This window comes from Mustelus asterias, chromosome 7 (assembly GCF_964213995.1).
Source record: "Mustelus asterias chromosome 7, sMusAst1.hap1.1, whole genome shotgun sequence".
In the NCBI taxonomy this organism is placed as follows: Eukaryota; Metazoa; Chordata; class Chondrichthyes; order Carcharhiniformes; family Triakidae; genus Mustelus; species Mustelus asterias.
The window spans coordinates 43,475,827-43,503,819 of NC_135807.1; the positions used below are offsets into that span (position 1 = coordinate 43,475,827).

The 27,993-nt window shown below is 41.4% G+C and overlaps 1 protein-coding gene across 2 annotated transcripts in view; it reads left to right on the forward strand.

Annotated features, from left to right (window-relative positions):
- rad54b (RAD54 homolog B) overlaps nucleotides 1-27,609 on the forward strand; it is a 108,577-nt gene extending 80,968 nt beyond the window's left edge. Inside the window, exons 7-14 of one of the 2 annotated variants that reach the window (XM_078217038.1) lie at nucleotides 3,938-4,145; nucleotides 4,876-5,015; nucleotides 5,848-6,138; nucleotides 11,160-11,344; nucleotides 15,993-16,254; nucleotides 18,068-18,134; nucleotides 23,695-23,895; nucleotides 27,268-27,609. In XM_078217038.1, coding sequence (XP_078073164.1) covers nucleotides 3,938-4,145; nucleotides 4,876-5,015; nucleotides 5,848-6,138; nucleotides 11,160-11,344; nucleotides 15,993-16,254; nucleotides 18,068-18,134; nucleotides 23,695-23,895; nucleotides 27,268-27,491 — 1,578 coding nt within the window. In that variant the 3' untranslated portion in view covers nucleotides 27,492-27,609. The remainder of the gene's footprint in view (nucleotides 1-3,937; nucleotides 4,146-4,875; nucleotides 5,016-5,847; nucleotides 6,139-11,159; nucleotides 11,345-15,992; nucleotides 16,255-18,067; nucleotides 18,135-23,694; nucleotides 23,896-27,267) is intronic. The other variant, XM_078217039.1, reaches the window with a different exon arrangement.
- The last annotated feature ends 384 nt before the right edge of the window (nucleotides 27,610-27,993 follow it).

Below are 27,993 nucleotides of genomic sequence, written 5' to 3' on the forward strand. Positions count from 1 at the left end.
AGAAGTGGGCCAGCAAGTCTATCAGGTGTAATAACTGGTACAAAAGAAAGCAAAATATGTGAGGGAACACTATCAACATCAGAATTGCAGTGGTTCAAGGTGAAGGCCGATTACCTTCTCAGGGCTACTAGGGATGGCAATAAATTTGGCCAGTGCCATCCACATTTCAGGAATTTTTTTTTGATTGCAAAATAAATCTTTTCTGCCACTTGTTGATAACCTGCAGCTTAAAGTGGTCCAAAGTTAGAACGGGAACAGTTAATTTAAGGAGTTGAACAAATCTGAATAGAAAGACTGGATGGGATTTAATTGAGCCTCCAGAATGGGCAAGCCGGCAGGGGGATGGGGCAGGAGAATTGAGCAGGAGACCCCATATTGGATTCTCAGCTTCAATAAAAATTGTTCCCAATTAAATTGGGGATGGGAAAAACCCGATATGGGCATCCAGCCTGCTGGTGGCAAGATGTCAATTAGGCTCATTCACGAGCCAATTGACACCAATTATCCTGAGTCCATCACAATTTAATAGTGGTTCAGGGATTAAATGAGAGCCACAGGTTTCTCATGCATCCCAAAACCCTGTTTTTTAAAAAAAACATCTTGTCGATGATGAGAATGAACATTCAATACGTTGAAATTCCTTCAACTAATCTCTCTTATGAAAATAAACATTTCTATTCTATTACCATTTGGAACATCACCCACGTGCTGAAAGCAAATTACTGCGGATGCTGGAATCTGAAACCAAAAGAGAACATGCTGGAAAATCTCAGCAGATCTGGCAGCATCTGTAAGGAGAGAAGAGAGCTGACTTTTGAGTCCAGACGACCCTTTGTCAAAGCTAAAAGTGGGTGATATTTATACTGCAGGGTGAGGGAATGAAAGATGAGTCATAGCCACAGAAACAGGGGGGGGAGCGGGGTGGGAATGGATGGGACAGAGGTAAGATTTAGAAAAGGGGGAGAAAAGGTAAAGGAAGGGGGATAAAGTAGGGGGAAAGAGTTGGGGGGGGGAAAGAAAAATAAAGAAAAACAATAAAGAAATAAAAGGTAGAGAACAGTAAAATAGAATGAAATAAAGGGGTTGAGGTGGGGTAGAGTAACTCATCTGAAGTTGTTGAATTCGATGTTGAGACCGGAAGGCTGTCAAGTGCTTAGCCGGAAGACGAGATGCTGTTCCTCCAGTTTGCGTTGAGCTTCACTGGAATATTGCAGCAGGCCAAGGACAGATATGTGGGCATGGGAGCAGGATCGTGTGTTAAAATGACAAGCAACCGGAAGGTCAGGGTCCTGATTGCACATGGACCAAAGGTGTGCACAAATCACCCTATCTACGCTTGGTCTCTCCGATTATAGAGGAGACCACATTGGGAACAGCGAATACAATAGACCAAATTGAAAGAGGTGCAAGTGAAACACTGCTTAACCTGGAATGAATGTTTTGGACCTTGGATGGTGGGCATAGAAGAGGTCAAGAGACAAGTGTTACACCTTCTGCGATTGCAAGGGAAGATGCCATGAGTGACAGGAGAGTGTTGGACTAGGTTATCCTGGAGGGAACAGTCTCTGTGGAATGCTGACAGAAGGAGTTAAGGGAAGATGAGTTTGGTGGTGGCATCACGCTGGAGTTGGCGAAAATGGCAAAGGATTATGCTTTGCATGCGGAGGCTGGTGGGGTGAAATGTGAGAATAAGGGGGACTCTATCCTTGTTCTGGGAGGGAGGGGAGGGGGTGAGGGTTGTGGCGCAGGAGATGGAGTGCATGCTGTTGAGAGCCCTGTCAGCAACTGTAGATGGGAATCCATGGTTGAGGAAAAAGGAGCCCATGTTAGAAGTACCACTTAGGAAGGTGGCATCATCGGAACAAATGCAACAGAGGCGAAGGAGCTGAGAGAAAGGGATGGAGTCCTTACAAAATGTAGGATGTGAAGAGCTGTTGTCGAGATAACTGTGGGAGTCATTGGGCTTGTAGTGGATATTGGTGGATAGTCAAAATGTCAGCTCTTTTCTCTCCTTACAGATGCTGCCAGACCTGCTGAGATTTTCCAGCATTTTCTCTTTTGGCCCTGATGCGCGATTAAATCACTCGGGAAGCTAGATTGTACCCGGGAAGTAAAGGCTTTTATTAATAACAAGAATGGAGCATACTATATACAATACAATCCCAGACTAAAGGGTCACCAGGCAGTGCAGTGACCTTTATACTCCTCCAGGTAGGCGGAGCCAACTGGAGTGTACCACAGAACAATATCAACAGGTAGAACACCCCAACCCTGACCCCAACAGTGACAACAGTAACATATGTACAAATACCCATAGTGCTGACCATCTATGGTTCAGTACCCATAGTGGTAACCATCTATGGTTCACCACAGGCCCCTTGTGATGAAGTTTGTTTGTAACATTGGTCACAACAGCCCAAATCCCATAATAATAACCCTCAGGCTTATGTCAATAGGCAGAATGAAATATCAAGCATACACTTTCTAAACTCCACAATTTTAATTAAATTTAAAGCCCAGCAGAATTAAATTCCTTGATAGCTTGGCAGGTCCTTGAGAACTTCACAGTTCTTTGACAGTTTTGGCAATGAGTTAATGCACTTTTTATGCACAAGCATGTCTACTTTTAACAAACCCAAAAGGTGCCATACCGACCCCAAAGGACAGTAAGAAGTCTCACAACACCAGGTTTATTTGGTAGCACGAGCTTTCAGAACGGTGCTCCTCACCTGATGAAGGAGCAGTGCTCCAAAAGCTCATGCTATCATATAAACCTGTTGGACTTTAACCTAGTGTTGTGAGACTTCTTACTGTGCCCTCCCAACGCTGGCATCTCCACATCATGGCTACCCCAAAGGATGCCTGACCTCTTCCGAAGGTATCCAGGGGTGATATCAATAGGGGTACAATACCTCTCTTAAGGGTAGCCTGGCTATCCAAGCGAATCCACCAAGTTCAGACGAGCTCTTACCTTGTCTGACCTGCACATGTTGGGTTTCACACTCTTGGCCTACCAAAATCACACTACCCCACTCCAGTAAAGACCAACTGCCTCCGTAAAACCTGTATGCACGAATCCCAGTTCAACTCCATTCCTGCCCTCCATCTAAGTAGGAAACACCGTGATTAGAAGAGGGATTTAGAATTTTTGGACTTTCACCGTGAAAATCTGGGCCCTAATGTCCAGTTGCGTTGACATACTGAATTAGTGCTTGAATGAGTGCCTCCTGAGATATGTCTCATTTAATTACAAACTCCTGCATTTCCACATATATTGGCATTAAAATTGACAATTTCATGTGGGAACACAAGTTATAGAAATTTAACCATGATCTGGTGATGAGGAAAGGTACAGTGGTTTCCTAATCTGTTCATGGTACAAAGTAAAATTTTGCCTGTAGGTTAGTTTCTTTGCCCATTTCACTGTGTGAGATATGGCATAATGTTGCTTCTACATGAAGCTGAATTGTAGAACCATAAGCAGGCTTTAAAGCAGGTTATAGTGTGCAAACATCAGTCTTAACACAGAAACCACCGAAGATACACAACATGGGACCGAAACAAGAAAGAACAAAGAAAGTGGCTTATCTGAACATAGCAGCAGTTAAGAAACTACCACATAGGCAAGAAATAGGAGACATAATCACATAACGTTGACAAAAGAAACATAATCACATAACGTTGACAAAGGAAACATAATCACATAACATAATCAAGAGCAGGGGGGTGGGGGAGGTACCGGGGGCTTTGGAGAAACTGTATAAAATACATGCTGTAATTATGTTAAAGTGTGCCTGCTCAGCGACACCCTTTCTTGCAAGATCGATTAAAAGACGCTTCTTCAGAATTTGACTCGTGTAAAATTATTCAAGAGTGAGCTTCGGTTCTCACAACTGTGCATTTTATTTATTTGATAACTTATGTGTTTACTTTGAAGGACCACAAAGTAGAAGACTTCATCAGTTCTCCATTGTATTCTGTCCTCATTATCAGCTATGAAATGTTGCTGCGGTGCCTAGAACAAATTCAGACCATCCAATTTAACCTGATAATTTGTGATGAAGGTCACCGTTTAAAAAATAGCTCCATTAAGACATCCACAGCAATTCTTAGCCTCTCTTGTGACAAAAGAGTGATCCTTACTGGTAAGTTGTCCTTAAATCATTAAGTAACTGGAAAATATTATAAACACACACCTGAATAACATTTTTCCCTTTGAAGCTACACAGCTCTATTTTTCTTTCTTGATTGAAACTTATATCTGTTCTCTTATGGTGGGGGAGGAGGGGTCACACGGTCTCTAGAGATAGACGTGTAATGCAAATTAAGCCGTGCTCATGTTAGTGAAGATATGGAACACCATCTCACAAGCTGACTTTATTCCTTTCTGTGGAAACAAGGCACCACTGTTGGTTACAAATATAAATAACTTCCATCAATAACAATGGTTGATGTTTTATTTTGGTGCATGCAGTTCTTGATATTAAACAAGATTCTCGGGTCAGAATGTAAAGAAGATGACAAAAATCTGCCAGAACCAGAGTGTGCGGCAATTACCCAGCAGGTCCCATTGGCTCTCCGACCAGTGGATGGGACCCATGTTGGGAACATTAAATTCTGCCTGTGTTTCTGGTTAGACAAAAAAATGTCAAATATCTCTGCAAACAACTTAGCCAACAAATCTGCTATTTCAGAACTTGTGATTGTGAGCCGGCATCATTACTAAGAAGCATGTCCTCTTTGTTATCGTGATTTTGTAGCTTGTTTCAATCATGTGTTATCCGAACTAGACAATTAATGTTGTGTGTGAGAGTGTGTGTTTTGATGCATTATATTTAAGTGGTATGCTTTAAAACTTGTGTCCACTGTATGTAGGTACTCCTATACAAAATGACCTTCAGGAGTTCTACTCTCTAATAGAGTTTGTGAATCCAGGAATTCTTGGATCATCATCCACCTACAGAAAGATTTATGAAGAACCTATCATCAGGTCTCAACAGCCCACTGCAACAATGGTATGAAGTAATTTTTATTTTATAAGTGAATGTGTCCCATGTGCAAACTGCATTACGTGAGTCCCTCCCTTCCTCCTGAAGATGATGATTCATGTAGGGAATAATTCTAGGGGCCTGTTGTCTTCCATTAGTTCTTGCAAAATACCATACTTTCAGAGAGACTTGGAGTGTGGAAGTCTGCAGACTATTAAGCGATGTACAACATCACAGTTGACACAAATTTTGCCATTATCCAAAGAGGCAAAGTTTCTAGTGAGTCACTAAACAGGAATCAGACGAGGAAATATTGGCTGTTTTCATTTGATCTTTCAAATCCAGGACTTGATGCCAATTCTGAGGTCAAAGTCTGTACAGCATTGGTGTCTAACCTGGAGTCCCAGCCCAATATAACTTAGTGCTCTGTTGGAAAGTTTATTTACACACCAAGCCATCAAGTGAACTCTTAGTTTTCATGCTAAGAGACAGGCCAATTTGCCTTTGGTCAGGAAAGAGGAGGTACAAAGTGATTTTTAAAAAAATAGCATGAACAGGAGTCGTGCTTTCAATTTAAACAATTAAATCTGTTTGTTTGTACTAAATTGAGTTCCAAGCATCCAAATTGACCATTCAAAAATGTCACAAAAGGGCTTTGTTTTTGAAGAGATTTCCAGCACCATGCAAGTTTAGCCTATACTGCTATTCAAATTCTTGGTCAAAAATGCACATAACTAGGCCTGAAAAGCTAGAGGATAAACAATGCACTCTTGTTTGAAAATCCATCAATTCAGGAATTCTTTCGTCTACAGCTCAACATTTCAGCTTTTGCTCTTTTGCCATTTTCTTTTGTCTTTAGGATGAAAAGCAGTTGGGTGAAGAGAGGGCAACAGAGCTTTGCCGATTAACTGGGCTCTTCATACTTCGGCGCACACAGGACATCATTAACAATTACCTCCCTCCAAAGACTGAATGGATTATCTTCTGCCGCCCAGCTGCACTGCAGCTTGAACTTTATCACAAACTGCTGGCATCCCATGCAGTGAAATCTTGCCTACAGGGAAGTCTGGAGAACAGTTCCCACTTAATATGCATAGGGTTACTGAAAAAACTCTGCAATCATCCTACACTCCTCTTTAATACAATAAAGGTATTTGTTTGAATGTACACATGGGTGCTTAACTCCTAGCAGCCTGTAATAAGTACGTGAATCTTGTTATTTTGTAAGAAAATCATGTTGTGATGTATTTAGCTACACCTAAATTATTTGTTTGGCCAAGAACCGTTTTGAAATGCACTTGGTACTAACGACAGCAAAAACTGCAAGCAAATCTGATTCAGAAATAGAAGTCTCGGGAGAATGGCCTTTTAAAGCTGCAATGTCCCAGAAAATATATTTTATGTTTTTTTTTTTAAGTTCATCATTTTAATACTGTATTTATTAACCCCACAAAAAGCATTTAATCAAAAAGTGTGAAATACAGGTTTAATTTTCTCCCATCTCTTACTTGAAGCATCCATGTTACGGTATTGAGGCATAAAGTAGAAACTAGGCATTAATAAATATGAGTATATGAGAGAAAGGCATCCAGGTGACTTGTTCAGAAGGATGTTAGTGGGGGTCTGACAACACATTGTTGATCTTTTTAGGAGACGTAAACGGAGAGGGGAATAAAAGGACGAATACTTGGATTAAAATGTGTGTACATACTAAAGAGTTCTGTATTAACGAGCAACTAAAAGTTAGAAGCAAAAGGGGTTAAAGCAAATTAAGTTGCCCTGTACTCACCGAAAGTGGTAGTTGAAATGTGATCTGTTTACATGTTTTTGTTTATGCCTGTGGAGATCAAGATCGTGAACTGTGTATTTGACCTCTTACCCTGAAGTGCTAGTTCTGGCTTAGTTACTGGAAGAAGCTAGCAGCACAGAATGAAGGTCAGAGGCTTAAATAAAAAATACGCAATTTCAGAGCTTGGAATGAACCATAGACTTCCTCATAACCCTCTGAAATATATTCTGACCTAGACACATTGTTTATGTCTCCCTCACTAATGGAGAGCCCATTTAATCACATTCTTCACTTCATAGCATTCTTTGAATATGTTCTCAAAGAACCATTGTAAATTGTATAGGAAAGTGTACTTGTGGAGCACTCTTGCCGAAAGAGGTTACATATTTTTTAAGTAAACCCTTGCTATTAAGGTTAAATGTTTAGTCCACTGGGCTACTTTCTGTTTTTCTTCCATGTCCCGTAGTTACTTTTGGAAGTCTTCTGGGACTTTGGTAGTAGTTTTTAAAAGCAGTCCATAAATCATCACCATATAAAGACATCTGTCCTACCAAACACAATTACACAGGGGAGCTGCGGAGCCTCATGGGCTAAATAATGCAATACATTAAGAACTTCAGCAGTGAGTTACTTTAAACTTTGTGAAACTTAACTGGTATGTTTCATCAAAATGGCTGATCTCTGCAAACTGCTTTCTCTCTGCTTCTCTTGCACACCTTTTTACAGACACATGTTGAGAATGGTTGCATTTTTTCCCACTTAAATCAAAATTTTAAAAAATCAATAAGAATAGATGAATAAAATTCACAGTCCTGCTTTGCATACTTGTAACTTAATTGTGAATGATGCAATAGGTGATTAATCACTTCAGGAATAGTATGCTGTTCTGTTTGAAAATGAGAGCCTGTTGAAATCTTGTATTGGAATCATCTTTAGTCTACAAGAAAAAGTAAGGTGGTGGAAATGGCGGAGGATAGTCCAATGGATATGGAGACAAGTGAGGACAGGGGATCTCTATCGTCCTAGGTGTTAATTCATTCTGAAGAGGAACCAGACACCAATTGTTGACTTAATACTAGATTTATTGCAGAATGCAATATTACAAATGTCTATCTCCTTCCGCACCATCCCCCCAAAGTCACAAAAGTCTCTTCCTATATGTGCTTGAGACTTGTATCTTAATAATAAATTAACATACTACTAACACTGCGAGGGGAGGAAAGGAGTAAGAGCACAAGTACATGAAATGGGACAAACACACTCAAAAGGCCCTCTCAACCACAGTGTGTCGGGGGCAGAACCCTTGGTTAAGGAAGAGGGAAGGCACATCAGATTCGCTGATATTGAAGGTTGCATTATCTGAACAGATGCAACCGAATGGGCAAGAAAAACTGTGTACATGCCTTCCTGAAGTCTCTTGCAATCTATCTTGCCAAATGCCTTATCTTTATGCCAGCAAATTTTGATATTGTGATCTTTATGGTCAACTCCAACCTCAAGAATGAAAGTTAGCTCAGTGTTTCTTTTCATTCGTGGATTTTGGGCACCTTTAGCAAGGTCAGCATTTAAGGCCAATTCCAATTAGTCCTGAGGAAATGGTGGTGAGCCACTGTTGTCTGTTGATACTTACTGTTAGGTAGGAAGTTCCAGGATTTTGATCCAGCAATGATGAAGAAGCAGCAACATATTTTCAAGTCAGCAATGTGCCTGGCTTGGGTGGGGGAATGCACTTACAAGTGGAGGTGTTCCCATTTACACCTGTTATTCACCTAGGCAGTAGATGTTAGAGGTATTGTCAAAGCAACTTTGGCAAATTGCTGCAGTGCATCTTGTAGATGATACCCACTGTGACCACATTGCAGAGGTGGTGACGAGAGTGCAGATTTAGTGAATGTGTAATGTGGTAGATGCAGTTCTAATAAACAGGCTGTTTCATTTTGAATCATGTTGAGCTTCCTGAGTATTGTTACAACTGCACTCATCTGAGCATGTGGAGAGTATTCCACCACTCTCCTGACTTGCGACATGTGAAAAAGCTTTGGGGATTCAGGAGGTGAGTTACTCCCTGCATTACATCCAGTCTCTGGCCTATCCTTAGTTGCCTTGAGAAGGTGCTAATGACAATTCAGTGGTTTATTGCACCATTTCGGAGACCAATTAAGAGTCACAAGTAGGCATTTCTGGGTAAGGAAGGCAGATTTTCTTCCCTTGAAGGCATTAGTGAATGAAATGGGTCTTTATGACAATCTGGTAGTTTCATGGGTAACCATTACTGACAATAGCTTTATATTGCAGATGTATTCAATTAACTGAATTTAAATTCCACATCTTCCATGGTCGGATTTAAACTCCTGTTTCTGGATCATTAGCCTGGGCCTCTGGATTTGCTGGTCCAGTAACATAACCACGATGTGACTATACCCGTAACTAGGGTACACCCTTCTCTAATCCTAGTGTCTTTTATTACAGATTGAATTATAAGAGTAAAGAAGTCTCGCTTCAATTATACAGGGCTTGATGAGGCCATATTTGGTGTGCTGTGTGCCATTTTGGTCTCCTTGTCTATGGAAAGACATACCTGCCCCAAGGGAATGCAGTAGTGGTTTACTAAACTGGTTTCTGGGATAACGGGATTGTCATACGAGGAGAGGTTGACTAGGCGAGGTCTGTATTCCCTGGAGTTTAGAAGAATACGTAACCTAATTGAAACATAACATTCTTGTGGGTCATGACAGGATTGATGCTGAGAAAATGTTCCCCCTGGCTTGGGAATCTAGAACATGGGGTCACAACTCCGAGTAAGGGGTTGGCTATTTAGGATTGAGATAAGAAATTTCATCACTCAAAAGGGTGGCATGGTGTCACAGTGGTTAGCACTGCTGCCTCACAGCGCCAGGAACCCAGGTTCGATTCCAGCCTTGGGTGTCTGTCTATGTGGAGTTTGCATGTTCTCCACGTGTCTGTATGGATTTCTTCCGAGTACTCTGATTTCCTCCCACAGTCCAAAGATGTGCAGGTTAGGTAGATTGACCATGCTAAATTTCCTCGTAAATCTTTGAGTAAATTTAAGGAAGAGGTGGACAGATTTTTAATTAGCAAGGGTTTGAAGGGCTATGGTGAACAGGCAGGAAAGTGGAGTTGAGGCTGAGATGAGATCAGCCATGATCATATTAAGTGGCAGAGCAGGCTTTTGACCATCCCATGCACCTTCAAGTATTCATTCCCTTTTATCTCAAATGATGGATTCTCACAGTTTCCTGGAGGAAAAGGTGGGCATAGCCAAATTGGATCAAATAGCCATTCTGCTGCTGAGAGTCTCTGTTGTTCATCGTAGAATTTAACCAGAAGTTGGTGCCAAGTTTGATCTGCCTTTTATATTGTTATATAATCTTAGGAGCTTTCAGTGCTATTGGCTGAAGGAGGTGAAATCTGCCATTTCCATTCATGATAACCCATTGTTTCTGCTATAACGTACATGCGTGTGTGTTCATCAAATACAATGGCCCCATAATGGAATTGAATGCAGCCTTTCACTGTCTAACTTCGTAACGATGAATAGTTTGTTAAGTGGGGTGTAGATTGTAGTCAATGCCATTGACCTTCACTTGACCATGGTTCAGGAGAAGGGAGAAACTTTACTTAAAAGCAAGAGCTTCATAGCAGTATTTATTATCGAAATTCATTGTAAAAGAAGCTTTGTTATTTCTGCAACTAGTTGAATGATTACTGGGTGATTTGAAAAAAAATTATATAAAGGTTGTTTTATGCTTTCATGGAATCCAAGTGTCATTGGCAATTCACACATTTGTTACTCATTCCTAATTGCCCTTGTAAGAAGTCTCACAACACTAGGTTAAAGTCCAACAGGTTTATTTGGAATCACGAGCTTTCAGAGCGCTGCTCCTTCCTCAGATGACTGGAGAGTTGGAATGGAACTCTCCACTCACCTGATGAAGGGGCAACGCTCCGAAAGTTCGTGATTCCAAATAAATCTGTTGGACTTTAACCTGGTGTTGTGAGACTTCTTACTGTGCCCACCCCAGTCTAATGCCGGCATCTCCACATAATTGCCCCTGAGAAAGGTGGTGGTTAAGAGGTTACTGTATCATGATATAAATTTAAGAGGTCATTTTGTGCTCTGCATTTAAATTAACAGTTGGAAAACAATGTGTTGCACATGTCTGAATTTCTGATATGAACTTCCAGCAGGTGAGGTTCCACATTAGACCAAAGTCTGAAAATTATTCCTGTTCTATTGTCCTAACGGAAGTGGAAAATTACAACTTGGGATCAAATATTTTCTATGAAATTAATGAAAACCAGCTCATAATTGTAAATCTGTCAAAGTGCGGTAATTTATTTCTCTCTCTTTGCTGCCTTAGGGAAAGGAGAATCACTGCGTAAAACGTGATCTTGACTCTGAGTCGGAAATTAACCCTTATGATGATCTGGCTGGCTTATTTCCAATAAACTATGAACCAGATGCATTTACTGCGAGGTATTCGGGGAAACTACAAGTGCTGATTGATCTTTTAGCTGGCATTCATGCACACAGTTCAGCTGAAAGGTAGGGAAAAAGTTTCTGTGTTTGAATTGATGGTTGCGTTGAAAACATTTGTGCAAAGAGATTTCAAATTTTAACTCCCACTGTTCAGTCACATGCAACCAAAGTGTGATACTTTTCTCTTTAGAACCAGCTTATAGTCCTCTCCTTGAGCAGGACTCCAAAATGTGTATGTTAAAAATCATTGTGTTGATATTTTATGCATTGCCGCAAAATAAATTTAACATGATGTACTGACAGCCCATTAAAGTATAAAGTAAAATTTTACAGCACAGAAGTAAGCCATTGAACTTATTGGGTATGTGCCAATCGCTCGAAGAGTTTCCCTTTTGTTTCATTCTCTTTTCTTTTCCCCCATCCATTTTAATATACTTTTTGTTGAAGCCATTACGGATGCTGTTTCCACCACAATCTCTGAATGTTCCATGTCACAAAGTTCTTCCTCCATTCTTTTGGTCTTAATAAACTTAAATCTACACACTGTGGTTACCAGCTTACAAAGTGATGTAAATAGATTTTTTTGTATTTACATCAAAAGCTGTCCCCACATTGAACATCTTCAGCAAAACTTCTCCAAACATCTCAATTTCTGTATTGTTCAAAAATGTTCATCGTTACTAGTCCTTTAGTAAAACTCCTTCCCAAAGCAGAGTTTTTAAAATTTGTTTATTCAAGGGATGTGGGCATTGCTGGTTAGGCAAGCATTTTATTACCCATCCCTAATTGTCCTACAGAAGGTGGTGGTGAGCTGCCTTCTTGAACTGCTGCAGTCCAAGTATTGTACATCCACAGTGCCGTTGGGAAGAGAATTCCAGGATTTCAACCCAATGATAGTGAAGGAATGGTGATATAGTTCAAAGTCAAGATGGTGTGCGATTGGGAGAGGAGCTTAACAGGTGGTGGTGTACCCAATGCCTCTGCTACCCTTGTCATCCCAGGTGGTAGAGGCCAGGGGTTTGGAAGGTGCTGTCAAAGGAACCTTGATGAGTTGCTGTGGTGCATCTTGTAGATGGTACACACTGCTGCCACTGTGCATTGGTGCTGGAGAACATGAAAGTTTCAGGTGGTGAATGTTTGCCAATCATGCGGACTGCTTTGTTCTGGATGATGTCATGCTTCTTGAGTGTCTTTGGAGCTTTGTTCCCTTCCTTTTATTTTGTGGTAATAATTGCCTCATCACTAACTTGCAGTCTTACCTTCTCCTTTAATTTTGATATTCTAATTTTCCATGTAACTGAACTCCACCCCGCGCCCCCGCTACTTAGTCTAAATCCCAATCAACAGTTCTAGTTAATGTGATTCACCATACAAGGCCTTCAAATAGAGCTTTGATAAAATTCCACATTATAGACTTGCCAGCAAAACTAAAGCTCATGGAATAAAAGGGACAGTGGCAGCATAGATGCAATGAAACTAGGTGACAGAAACAGTAACAGTGAATGGTTATTTTTCAGACAGAAGAAGGTTGTATAGTCAAATCCCCAGGGGTAAATATTTGGATCACTCTTGTTCTTGACCTCTGTTAATGGCCTAAACTTAAGTGTGCAAAGATAATTTCTAAATTTGCAGGTGATTCAAGATCTGCAAATATTGTGAACTGTAAGGAGAATAGTGAGAGATTTCAAGAGGATATGGATTGAGTTGACATATGGCAGATGACAGTTAATGCTGAGAAGTTTGAAGTGACTCATTTTGGTTGGAAGAGCGAGGAAAGCCAATATTAAAATAAAGAGTATAATTCTAAAAGGACTGCAGGAGCAGAGGAACGTGTATGTGCACAAATTGTTCATGGTGAAAAGGAAGGTTGAAAAGTTGTTTAAAAGGCATTTGGGATCCTGAGCTTTATAAATAATGGCATAGCATACAAAAGCAAAGTTTTCTATTGGCATATAAATTGTAAATGGATGGTAAGAGGACTGCGGCCAATTAGGGACCTAAAAGAGAATTTACACATGGAGACAAGGCGAATGGCTGAGGTATTAAATGAATACTTTGCATCCGTCTTTACTGAGGAGGTGGGAGGAAATTCTGTTCCTAGAAGGGTTCAAACTTGACAGGAAGTGCTGAAGAGACTGTCAGCACTGAAAGTTGAAAAGATACGGGGACATGATGAGATGCATCCAAAGAGATTGAAGGAAGTGAGAGTGGTAATTGCAAGGGTGCTGGCCATAATTTTCCAGTCTTCTCTAGACTCAGGGGAGCTACGGGAGGACTTGAGAATTGCAAATGTTTACACCATTGTTCAAAATAAGCCGAAAGAACATCCCCAGCAATTACAAGCCAGTCATTTTAATATCAGTATTGGGCAAGCTTCTCGAAACAACTTTTCAGGATAGAATTAATTGTCATATGGAAAATTGCAAGTTGATTCGGAAGAGCCAGCATGGATTTTTAAAGGGGAAATCATGTTCAAAAACTTGCTGGAATTTCTTTGAGGCGGCAACAGAAAGGGTTGATGATGGTAATGCTGTTGATGTGGTGTACATGGACTTTCAGAAGGCATTCGATACTGTGCCACACAACAGACTTGTAGAATAAAGGGGACAGTAGCAACGTGGATACAAAATTGGCTAAAGAAAAAAATAGGAAGCAGAGAATAATGGTCAATGGATATTTTTTGGGCTGGAAGAAGGTTTGTAGTGGTGTTCCCCAGGGGTTGGTATTGGGACCCTTGCTTTTCTTGATATATATTAATGATCTAGTTCTTGGTGTGCAGGGGTCAATTTCAAAGTTTGCGGATGACACAAAACTGGGAAGTAGTCTAAAATGTGAAGAGGACAAAGTAGAACTTCAGAGGGACACAGGCAAATTGGTGGAATGGGCAGATAGGTGGCAGATTAATGTGGAGAAGTGTGAGGTGATGCATTTTGGTAGGAAGAACATGGAGGGAGAATATAAAATAAGGGGTAAAATTCTTAAAAGGTTACAGGAGTAGGGGGATCTGGGTGTACATGTGCGTAGATCATTGAAGGTGGCAGGACAGGTGGAGAGTACAGTTAATAAAACATATAGTATTCTGGGCTTTATTAATAGGAGCATAAAGTACAAGAACGAGGAGGTTATGCTGAACTTGTACAAGACACTGTTTCGACCTCAGCTGGGATACTCTGCAGTTCTGGTTGCTGCACTACGAGAATGAGATGAGCACTAAAGGGGAAAGGTGTGCGTGCGTGCGTGCGTGTGGCGGGGGGCGTGGGGAGAGAGAGAGAATGTGGAGTGGGACTAACTAAACCGCTCTTGCAGAGAGCTGACACAGGCTAGATGGGTCGCATGTAAGAATTCTATAATTCCAGAATTTAATTTCTTCTCCTTTCCACCCAATGCATCTATACTTGCTTTAAATCTATTTCCTCCATTTTTTCCAGTTCTGACCAAAGGTCATCAGCTGCCACAGATACTGCCAGACCGCACTGAATATTTCCAATATCTCCAGTGACTCACTTTGCACACTGTTTTTATCGACAAAGTTCCATTAATGCAACTATGCAATTTGTGCTTGCTACTGTGGAAACTATATTGAAATTATTTTCTTGGAATGGATACATGGATACAATAATGTGATAGTGCCCAGCTTGAGTACAGCTTTGGAATCAAAATTTGCAATGAATTTAAGCTATAGAAAAGCTGGCCACATGAGGGGGCTGAGTGGACACACATAGCCAAATAATGTCTTTTCAGTGTAGATTTAGCTTAAAAATTCATCGAGTGAAATGGTTGTTCAAACAAAAGTTAATGGAAATATAAAATAAGTAAGGTGTGCAAATAATGAATGGTTCATTATTGCTAGTTTGTAACTAGATGTAGTCACTGTGATATTACAACCACTGTAAAATGAAATCATGTTTGTGGGCAGTTTTGCTATCCCAAACTATAATTAGTTTTAGATGTGCTATATTTATAAGCTCCATAATCGAATGTTACAGATTTGCACATCTGGGGTGGGATTTTCCAGTCATGCTCTCTCCAGGACTGGAAATTCCTGCTTGAGGTCAATGGACCTTACGCTTGTCTGTCAAATTTTCGGTTCCTCCTGCGGCGAGAGGGATGGGAAGATTTAGGCCCTAGTTTGTCCAGATGAGTTTTTTTCAAATTTATTAATGTCACAAGTAGACTTGCACTAACACTGCAATGAAGTTACTGCGAAAATTGCCACGCTCCAGCACCTGTTCGGGTACACTGAGGGAGAATTTAGCACGGCCAATGCACCTAACCAGCATCTCTTTTGGACTGTGGGAGGAAACCCAAGCACCCTGAGGAAACCCACGCAGACAGGAGGAGAACATGCAAATTCCACACAGTGACACAAGCCAGGAATTGAACCCGGGTCTCTAGCACTGTGAGGCAGCAGTGCTAACCACTGTGCCACTGTGTCGTCCATCTCCAGACTCAACAGTCAGTGGGTCCTGCAGGTTTTTTGATCCATTAATTTTGATGAATGGTGAGTCCTGCAGAACCTGCTTACACTGGGAGTAAAAATTTGTAAAATTACCGTCATGACTTATCGGCTAAAAATTCTTATTCAGGACACTGATTTCTCTAAAATGTTGAACATATATTGATACAAAATGTTGGTCCAGCATGATTTTATAACATAAACAATGAACCAAAACACCATTTGTTCAGGTGCTAATGTTAACCTTCTCTGTTGCAGAGTTGTGCTGATTTCAAACTATACACAGACATTGGATATCTTGCAAGAAATGTGCAAATGTTCTGGGTATAGCTATTCCCGACTGGATGGGCAAACACCCGTCAGCCATCGACAACAGATTGTAGATTCATTTAATAGCAAACAAAGCAAGAGTTTCATCTTCCTGCTCAGCTCAAAGGCTGGTGGAGTCGGATTAAATCTAATTGGAGCATCCCGGTTGGTTCTGTATGACATTGACTGGAATCCAGCAAATGACATTCAGGTATTTATACACAAAAATATAGATGAGATTAGGACTAGTAAATACTCTATAAACCAGTTATTTTTGAGATTTAAAGCTTTTGTGATTGAGAGTGTACTATCATTTCAATGTTACGTTTCCAATGGGCTTTTGTTTTCTTAATAATCCCAGTGTGAAGATGCATACCTGCCTCAATCTTGTTGTATATAGTATAGGTTTCAGTAAGTGCTTGAGACACTGCGTACCTTCGCCCTTGAGATCAAAAACAGTATATTCAGTGGTCCCTTGATAAAGAAGTAGCCAAATTGGACTAGGACATAGTCCCACTGCTATGATAACCCCCAAGACTTGCATGGACAATCCCTAATTGACCTTCCAGTGGAACTTGTGGAATATGAGTTCCTGTGGTGATAGGTAATTACCTAAACCGGTGGAACTCGTATCCCAAGCCCTTTATAAAGCGGGTCCAGGTGAGGGGCAAGGTTGAGAAGGTGGGGCCTTGTGAATACTTAACATTGGAAGTAGGAGATTAATAACCTAATTGTAATACTATATCAGTATGGTTCCCATTTGGTAGTGCATTCCAGATCCTAACTATACGTTGTATAAAAAAGTTTTTCAGTGTGCTACCTCTGGTTCTTTTACCGATCTCAAATCTGTGACATCTTGTTAACAGTCTTTCAGCCTTTGGAAGCAGTGTCTCTTTATTTACTCTATCTAAACTGCTCATGACTTTAAGTACCACTATCAAAAGTATTCTTTCGGCCTTCTCTGTTCTAAGAAGCTACTCCAGCCTATTCACTTAACTATAATTCCTCAACTCTGGAACTATTCCCATAAGTCATTTCTGTATCCTCTATAAAACCTCCATGTGCTTCCCAAAGATGCAATACTGCAACTTGGACCGAATTAGTGTTGTTTAAAGGTTTAGCATAAGTTTCTGAATTTTGTACTCGGTTTCTGCTTCTGAAGCCTGGAATCCCTTATACTTTATTATTAACTTTGTTAGCTTGTTCTGTCCCCTTCAAACATTTCTGCACAAACACCCCCCTCGTCTCTCTGTTCTTGCACTATTGTACCATTAATCATGCATTGTCTACCCTCATTCTTCTTTCTAAATGAATCACCTTGCATTTTTCTACATTGAACTTCATCTGCTATGTGTCTGCCCAGTCCCCAGCCAATCTATGTCGTCTTGAAAGCTATTACCATTTTTTATTATTATCTTTCACTTTTATTACATGTCCCGATATGAACAACAAGCCTATGTGCTTCCACCTGTAGTACAATCTATTAGAACTCCTGTGCACACACTAAAAGTGATTAAAGACTGCTATTTGTTGCAACTGACATATGAAGAGAGACTGGATCGACTGGGCTTGTACTCACTGGAATTTAGGCGAATGAGAGGGGATCTCATAGAAATATATAAAATCCTGATGGACTGGACGGGTTAGATGTGGGGAGAATGTTCCTGATGTTGGGGAAATCCAGAACTAGGGGTCATAGTCCAAGAATAAGGGGTTAGCCATTCAGGACTGAGATGAGGAAGAACTTCTTCACTCAGAGGGTTGTGAACCTGTGGAATTCTCTACCACAGAAAGCTGTTTGGGTCAGTCGTTAGATATGTTCAAGAGAGAGCTGGACGTGGCCCTTGCAGCTAAAGGGATCAAGGGGAATGGAGAGAAAGTGGGACGGATATTGAGAGAGTGCATGATCAGTCATGATCATATTGAATGGTGTTGCTGACTCGAAGGGCCAAATGGCCTACTCTTGCACCTATTTTCTATGTTTCTAACTTTTAAAAATAATTTATGTGCTTCTATTTCTCAAGGCTATGGCCAGGGTATGGAGAGATGGTCAAAGGAGACCTGTGCATATTTACAGATTACTAACTACAGGTTTGTTTTGGCACTTTATTCCACATTAAATAATTGGAATAATTATCAGATATATCTGTAATTTTGAGTATTGGTGTCCCCTCAAATGCCTGCTGAAAGCCAACAGATCATGATTCTCAATTTAAAGATAAGATGTTATCTTGAAATGGTCTGCAAATAAACCTGAACCTTGTGGTATTGTTTCAACTGAACAACAGAAGTAACTTTTTTAGAGAGTCGTCCCCCCAAATAATGACAGCTGCTCTGATCTACAAACTGAAAGCATATACTCCATTACAAAATGATTCCAACAATAACGCACTCTACTCCTATCAAATACATGTTTTATGCTAATTCAGTTAAGTCACAAACATTTATTCTGAGCCTGTTTATTGTTGAGATCTGTAAATGTTGTGAAACTGTGGTTTCAGCCACCTTCTCTTTCTATTCTCTACCTGACCCACAGCAGCGCAATCTTCGCCACAACCAAGGCAAGGAGGCCTTGAACAGGGATCATGCAGTTGGCACCAATCTGATCAATTTTGGCCATCCAGTCAAGTGAGCCAACCAGCGCCCTAAGGAGTCTGAGCTGCCACAGCAACATGGAATTTTACATGCATGTTGTAGTCCAGAGTTACGGATAGGTGATGGCAGATGTTCCAATTTTCTCTCCATCACATAGCTGACCAGGAATCTCCCCCACTCTTACTACTTGCCTTTGGAGTATGTTCATAGAATCTTAGAATGCCTACAGCACAGAAGGAGGTGATTCAGCCCACCAAACCTGCACCGACAATTCCACCCAGGCCCTATCCCCGTATCCCCACATATTTACCCTGCTAGTCCCCCTACCAATAAGGGGAAATTTACCATGGCCTATCAACCTAAACCGCACATCTTTAGAGTGTGGGAGGAAACCGGAGCACTCGGAGGAAACCCATGCCAACACGAGGGGAATGTGCAAACTCCACACAGGCAGTGACCCAAGACCGGAATTGAACCCTGGCACTGTGAGGCAGCAGTGCTAACCACTGTGCCATGCCATTACCGGAAGGATTTACAAGTTGATTCTCAGCCTGTTTGCTTGGTTGCCTAACAATCTGAAAATATTTCATCTGAAACAAATAGTAAAACTTATTACCATAATGAGCCACAAGATGGAGCATGCTGTGCATGCTGCAACAGATAAACAGAGCTTCCAATTAGACATTTTTCATGCCATCTGTCTAAACAAATTAAAAACTTTAGAAATCCAAAACATTGTGGGTGTTATTAGAAAAAGACTTTGATGGCAATTCATTTTTTTTCTACTAAATATACACAGATTGAATTATAAATGGAAAATATTGCCTGTCTGTGGAAACCCTATTCATTGGTCTTTGGCATTGATGTTAATCCAAGTTTCCTGATAAATTAATATTTTCATCCCTACAAATCACTAAAAAATGCAGACGCATTTACATCTGCATCTGTCTCAGTCTTTTTGTCCATGAACGCAAATCAATCACCTCAGGAACTTTTAAAAATACGAAATTACAGATTTTGAACTGATTTGGCATGACTTTTAGTAGCTGTTGAGTCCCTTCTTAAATTGTTATGTTGCATCATCTGTGTGTCAGTAAATGTCATTGGCTGCTCAGATTTTCCATGGTTTTTACTGACTTTCAATTAGTTTTATGGATGCAGTAAACTTACTGGCACTCAAAAAAATGATGAATTACATTGTAGAATTTTGACTTAACCAATTAGTGTTTGAAGAACCCACATTGGTTAAGTAAACTGCATTATCCTCATAAACTATTTTTTTATTCAGAAAGCATTTTTCCCATATTTGTAACAGTTTAATGGTTCATTTGTGTTTCCCTTTCTTTCTTTGTTCCACTGTGCCATTTTTATAAAGTTTTTTTTAAAAAAGCTCCTTAACAATTCATCTGATGAGTAGCTGAGCCATACAGATCATAAATGTCTCTATTTGGTCCACAGTGTGTATTGAGCGATCTTACTGGCTTTAGTATCGCTGAGGTAGGCAGGGAAAAATCGGCTAGGTTTGCCTCTCTTTTGCCTCCTTTTCAATGGCTTTTTTTCCCGTTCAACGTTGTGGTCAAATTCGAAATCATAGAATTCCTACAGTGCAGAAGAGGCCATTCAGCCCATTGAGTCTGCACGGATTCTGACAGAGTATCTTACCAGGCCCCCTCCCCCTAACTATCCCTGTAACTTCACAATTTACCATGGTTAATCCATCTAACCTACACCTATTCGGACACTAAGGAGCAATTTAGTATGGCCAATCCACCTAACCTGCACATCTTTTGGACTCGGGGATTTTCACAGTAGCTTCATTGCACTGTTAATGTAAGCCTACTTGTAACACTAATAAATAAACTTAAACTGTGGGAGAAAACCGGAGCATCCGAAGGAAACTCACACTGACATGGGGAGAATGTGCAAACTCCACACACACAGTCACCCAAGGCCAGGAACTAGGGTAGGGGGTTTTAGTTCAGTAGGGCAGCATGTCGGTGCAGGCTTGGAGGGCCGAAGGGCCTTTTCCTGTGCTGTAATTTTCTTTGTTCTAACTATTTTCCTAATTCAAAAGTGGGCAAAATGCTTAAAGGATTTTTCTGAATAAAGCAAGTTTTATAATTGTAATTATATTTTTGGTTTAAAACTGCTTGCTAATTTTGGTATATAATGCTTATCTTCTGATGGTGAATGACCAGCAGTAACACAATGTAATAAGTCCCCCATTTTTATACTGTGATCATTGTTAATCTTATAACTGAGATCTGAAATATGAGAGGTTTTTTTTTAATCTTCTCTGAAGTTCCTGGGCATCACACAACTTGTAACTGAGAAGAGTGATCTGCACTTTCAGACATGTGAATGTCCACTGTGGCTTAATTGGTAGTGTTCTCACCTCTGATTTAGAAAGTTGTGGGTTCAAGTTCCACTTCAGAACTTGAGCACAAAAGTCTTGGCTGGACTTCAATGCATTACTAAGGGGGATGTTAAACTGAGGTACGGTCTACTCCCTCAGGCAAGCACAAAGGATCACATTGCCTTGTGTTGAAGAAGAACAGGGGAGTTAGCCTGTTGTCCTGGCCAATATTTTTCCCTCATTCAATTTCAGAAAAAAACAGATAATTTGATTGTGATCACATTGCTGTTTTTGGAAGCTTATTATGCACAAAATGGCTGTGGTGTTTTCCACATTGCAACGGTGACTACAAAATTTAAAGGTATTTAATTGGCTGTAAAGTGTCTTGAGATATCCAGCGCTCATCAAAGGTTTTATGTAAATGCAAATGTTTTCTTTCTCTTTCAGGTGCCTCTTCCTCTATCTCTATTTTAATTACTTGAGTTAGGCAGCTTGCCTGAGCTTCATTCCTTTCCATAGCAATAAAGCTGAGATTGGAAACTTGGTGGAGTGGGATTAAATCTCTACTGCATGTCACCAAATATTGATGTTGTAACACAATATGCTGCTATATACAGAATGAAATGGAACATAATGTGACATTGTAGATTGTGATTCTGGATGCCCCGAAAGGAAATCATCGCACAAAAACAACTTCAATTAGATTGGGCCAGAGATTTTACAGTACTTAAACTTGCACAAACCATATACAGACAGTATAACCCAGAAGATGTTACCTGCTCAACCATGATTATCAGGAACAAAACAGAAAATGCTGGAAAATCTCAGCAGCTCTGAGCTTCGCCAGCTCTGACGCACCATCTAGACTCGAAATGCTGGCTTTGTTCTCTCTCTCCTCAGATTCTCTCTCCACAGATGCCGTCAGACACCTGCTGAGAATTTCCATCATTTTCTGTTTTGGTTTCAGATTCCAGCATCCGCAATATTTTGCTTTTATGATTATCAGGAAGTCCATCAACAAAATACTGAATCACATAAATTTAAAGCACATCCAAAGACAATCTGATTCATAGGGCAGAATTTTCTATTGATGAGACTAAAGTGGCAGCCAGTTTTGATGACATCCATCTTGCTGGCCGGAATGGCAGGAACTCGTGTCTGATTCCTCACTTGGAAGCTCATTCGTTGTGTGCAGGCAAGTACTGGGCAGCATCACCTGGCAGATCAGGAGCATGCCCTCTGTACTCCTGGATTATCTCCTATCTCTGCTCTCTGACTGTGAGGTCCACATAACCCCTGGACTGCCTGTAATCTGTCTCCTTTCCATATCGCCACAGGAGTGTCTGTGCTCTGTGACTCCTGACTACAAGCCCCAGACCAAGGAGTTAGACTGTCAGTGTTTCCAATTACCATGAAGACTAACAACTACAGTGTTTCCTCCCAAACGACCACTCCCCCATCTTCTGAGATTTGTGCGACACATTCCTCGTGCCACGCTAACAATCCCTACCCACATTCCAGAGTCTGCGTGCAGTCAAAAATGTGGCTACCCTTTGACCCCCGTTCCATTTGCCCTTGTGGGGCTCCAACTTCCCATCTCTCAGTCTACCTTCTGCCTTCCATTGTACCTCATCCTCCACCATCTCCCTGCCCCTCTGCCTTCCATCATGCCCTCTTTCTCCCCTCATAGCTCTTGCATTGCCTTCCCTCCTGGTTACTCCTCTTGTGATTGTTCTTGCCCCTTCAGCCCTTGCACAGCCCTCCTTCCCGGTTTCCACCCTTGCATTAGTTATCTCCACCAACTCCTCATCCTCCTCGCCCAGTCTCAATGTTTGCTTGTCGAAAGTGGAGGCCTGCTTGAGTAGCACAGCACAGTGGTAGACAATGGCGTCAGACTCTGGGAGCAGAAGACCCTGTATTCCCCAATCTCTGACACAGTATTGGTCAGTGTCATAAAGTGGAGGTCTGCATGAGTACTGCAGCACAGTAGTGTCCTTCTGAACAACATCAGCAAAGAGCAGAAGACCCACCCTGCCTCCCCAGCAGAGTGGTGTTCATCACAAGCAGAGTTGTGTAGCGCTATGGCAGGCAGGCTATGCATTTTGTACTCGCCTTGAAATCACAAGTGAAATGAGGTCCAACTTGTGCGAGCCACTCATTTTCAAATGGCTTTGCAGCCCCATCATTTCCTGCTGGCATGATTCAAGATTGGAAGGTGCGAGGAGATTCCAGCAAGCAGCTGTTTTAATGAATGTTCATGAGATGTTAATGAATGAAAATGGCATTCACCTAGGCAGCAGGATAACCAACCTGCTATCCGGAGGATTGCAAATTGTTTTTATTCCAGCGGGTGTCTGACTTTTTGTCTGGTGATAGATTCTCCTCTCCCACCTGCCACAAAACATACCATGGGAGAATTCCGCCCAAAGTGTCTGCGTTGACTCTCTGCTGAGATAATCTAAAGCTAATCACACCATCATACATCCTCCCCATAACCCTGTATCTTCATCTGCTTCTAATATTTATTTATTTCTTTGAGTTGTTCAGCTGGATTGTTATAGCTTAACCAGTATGTAATGCCACATAGCTGTTGAACATTGTTTGGTCATGTGTATGTCATTAACCAACTGACTCAAACAAAAGAGACTTAATTACACTTACTTGACCAGACACATATTTTAACATATCCTTCCATTACAGGGACCATAGAAGAGAAGATTTATCAGCGACAGGTCAGTAAACAAAGTTTGTCTGGAACAGTGGTTGACCTAAAAAAGAAGAATGAGCGTGCCAACTTTTCCCTGGAAGAGCTTCGAAACCTTTTCAAATTAGACGAAGTCTCTAACTGTCTGACCCATGATCTCCTGTACTGCAGCTGTTTGGGAAATGGAGAGCCATTAGGTAAGCACTGGGCTTTGATAAGTGTCATAAACCTATTTTAGTTAGATACTCATTAAGCAGAGACAGAATAATTACTACAGCAACCTCCCCAGTGCCAAAGGAGTAAGCCCAAGATGTCAATGGGATGAATTCTTGTGGGGCAATGTCACTTTAGATTATCTTTGATGTCAAGTATACCAGGATGTTCGCTCTTTGTTGCATACAAAGACACCTGCTCAGAGTCGATACTTATCAGTCATTGGCATGTTCTAATATCTCCCCATCTCAGAATTGATCAGTTTACACAAATTATTATGACCATCCATCGGAAATTGGGTTGGTCTGATCCACCTGCCTCTCTCTCTCTTTGTAGAGAAACAACTAATTTCTAATACTCTGGAACATATGTTCAAATTCCACCATGGCAGCTGGTGGAATTTAAATTCAAGTAATTAATCAGAAACAATCTGGAATGAAATTGGTCTCAGTAATAGTGACCATGAAACCATCATAGATTGTCGTTAAAACCCATCCGATTCACTAATGTCCTTTAAGGAAGAAAATCTGTTGTCCTTACCTGGTGTGGCCTACATGTGACTCCAGACCAACAGCGATTATGGCTGACTCTTAACTGACCTCAGTTAAAGGGCAATTAGGGATGGTCAACAAATGCTGGAATTTCCAACATTGCTCACATCCTAGGTTAGAATAAATTTTTAAAAAGCTTTCTGCTCCCAGAGAGAGATGGCCAATGCTGGGACCACAGAGAGTCCTGAACACAGAGGAGCCGTGGAGCTCAATGTGGAGATTTTTCAGCCAGCCAGGCTTGGAGGCCTTGCCAAGGGGCAGAGGGTTCTGGTTCTATAGGATGTGGGGGTCTACTTTGGGTGTTGGGTCCACTGGGCACAGGACACCAGAATAGATCACATTCCACCCCAGTTGTCCTCGCCACTTGGCCCACTGCTGCTAGTAAAATACTTGCAGAGACGGGTAGGAAATCAGCACAACGATGTCACCATGGCTGTCAATTTTGTATTGCTCAGCCCTACCAGCCCACTCCCAGGGGTGGGGGATAGGCAGGGTGTTGGGTGGAGTAAAATTCCATCCTCAGTTAGCAAGTCTGAATTTAGAACCATAGGAAAGTTATCACAGAGAAATTGGCCATTCGGGCATCAGGTCCCATCTTCCAGCGCCTGGTCCATAGCCTTGCAGGTTACAGGACTCAGTTGCAGATGCAGGTACCCTTTAAATAGGTTGAGCGAATTCCAGACACCCACCACCCTATGAGTGTAAACATTCTTCCCAATATACCCTTTAATCCTTCTACCAATCGCCTCAAATTTGTGCCACCATGCCTCCAGGTTGAATTCCATTTTTCACTTTTCTGCTCACTCGACCAAACCATTGACATCATTCTGGAGTCCAAAGCTATCTTCTTCACTATCAACTACATGGTCGACTTCTGTGTCATCAGCATATTTCCAATCATGCCTCCCACGTTTAAGTTTAAATCAGTAATATATACAACAACAGCAAGGGACGCAACACTGAGTCTTTCTTGTGAAACACCATTGGAAACCATTCTCCATTCGTAAAGTATCAGGATCATTGCCCTTTGCTTTCCGTTGCTGAGCCAATTTTGGATCCAACTCACCACCCTCCCCTGTATCCCATGGGCTTTTAGTTTTCTGACCTGTCTGTCATGTGGGATCTTGTCAAATCATAGAATTCCTACAGTGCAGAAGGAGGTCATTCGGCCCATCGAGCCTGCACCAACAACAAACGCACCCAGGCCCTATCCCCATAACCCCACGTATTTACCCTGCTAATCCCCCTGACAAGGTATGGCCAATCAACCTAACCCGTGGATTTTTGGGACTGTGGGAGGAGACCAGAGCACCCGGAGAAAACCCATGCAGACACGAGGAGAACATGCAAACTCAACCCTGTCACCTGAGGCTGGAATTGAACCTGGATCTCTGGCACTGTGAGGCAAATGCCTTTCTAAAATTGGTGTAGACCGTATCCATCGCACTATCCTCATCAATCCTCTTTGTTACTTCCTCAGAAATTAAGTTAGTAAGACACGACTTCCCCGTAACAAAACCATGCTTATTACCCCTAATCAATCTGTGCCTTTCCAAGTGATAGCATAACCAGGCTTTCGGATTTGATTCTAATAATTTGCCCACATTTAGGCCTATAAATATTTTGCCTATTCCTCAAATCAAACTGATCTCAAGCAAGTTCTGTTCACTGTGTTGATATGGTGGCATAGTTCATTCCACCATAACGTTAGTAAAAAAGAAATTGCTTCAAGAGGCAGCACATTCAAGGTGCTTGCCGCATCGGGCACTGTAGCAACCATTTTGTGCCTATATCACAGGAAACACCATCAAATTTCTAAGCCATTGTGTCTTCAGTACAGGAGTTTTCTTTGGGTTACATAGAAACAGAATCCTACAGTGCAGAAGGAGGCCATTCAGCCCATCGAGTCTGCACCGACACCATCCCACCCAGGCACTATCCCCGTAACCCCATGAATTTACCATGGCTAGTCTCCCTGACACTGAGGGGCAATTTAGCATGGCCACTCCACCTAATCAGCACATCTTTGGACTGTGGGAGGAAACCGGAGCACCCGGAGGAAACTCACGAAGACACGGTGAGAATGTGCAAACTCCACACAGAGAGTGTCCCAAGGCGGGAATCAAACCCAGGTCCCTGGCGCTGTAAGGCAGCAGTGCTAACCATTGTGCCGCTCATAATGGGTTACTGGGATTACTTGTGTTACTTGATTGCTGAATGTTCCTTAATATCATTGATACAGAGCTAGAAAGTTCAGTGGTTAATTAAATAAAAACAAAATACTGTGGATGCTGAAATCTGAAACAAAAACAGAAAATGCTGGAAAATCTCAGCAAGTCTGACAGTATCTGTGGGGAGAGAATAGAGCCAACATTTTGAGTCTAGATAATTCTTCGTCAGAGCTGATTAAGAGGTCAGAGGTCAATTAAATAGTTGGCTGAGGGTGAAATAGTTCTGTTCTACACATCGTCATCTGATTTTATCACACTGTCTAAGAGGCCAGAACCATTATATAAATTACACCACACGATTAGGATTTAAGTATTTATGGGTCTGGAGCTGCCTTGAAAATCTGTGGGCACATCCTGCAACTCTCCCTTTCCTCTGATTGATATGCAGAACATACAGTAGGTTATGGTATGGTGCCTTATTCTGTGACAGTTTTAAATCGGAAATTCCCCACTTGACAATGTGTGATAGCCAAAGGCTGAATTTCACCACTTTTGACTGTCAGATCTGTTGTGAGAATGCACAAAGATGCCTCTGAATTCACGTTAATTAAATTAATTTATGCTCTCTTTCCAGCTAATCTCACTGCTGAAAAGCCTCTGACTCCGAGAACCTGTCAACTAGGCCATAATTCAGAGAAGTCTGGTTCCCAAAAACATCTTTCTATGTCAGATCTGATGTACTGGAAGCACTTTTCTGGAGAAATTCAACACTTCCCTGATCCTGTTCTTGAAAAAGCTAAAGAAAATATCACCTTCATCTTTCAAAACACAACAAAGTCACCGGCTATGTCCAGTTGAGGACATGATGGAAATGAATACACATACCACAGAGTTTCAGACTTAAATTTGCAATTCTGCTTATGTTTGTTTAGAAGTTTGGGTAGAATCTATATAAACAGTTTTTGGTACTGTACCCAGCCTGTCTGAGTTTGTGAGTTTATAATATTGTTTTGTCATTCATCAAGTTGAAAGCTGTCACTGATAAAACAGGGAAACACAGTCAGTGTTCATCAGTCTGGATAGCTGTAGAATAAACCTCTCTTCAGCCTGTCCCCCATACCATCCCTTAATGACTTAAGCCAAACTATTTCCCAGACCAACTACATTGATGATAACTAGATGTGAGAATTGACAGACTGTGAATTCAGCCCATTAGGGCGGCACGGTAGCACAGTGGTTAGCACTGCTGCTTCACAGCTCCAGGGTCCCGGGTTCGATTCCCGGCTCGGGTCACTGTCAGTGTGGAGTTTGCACATTCTCCTCGTGTCTGCGTGGGTTTTCTCCGGGTGCTCCGGTTTCC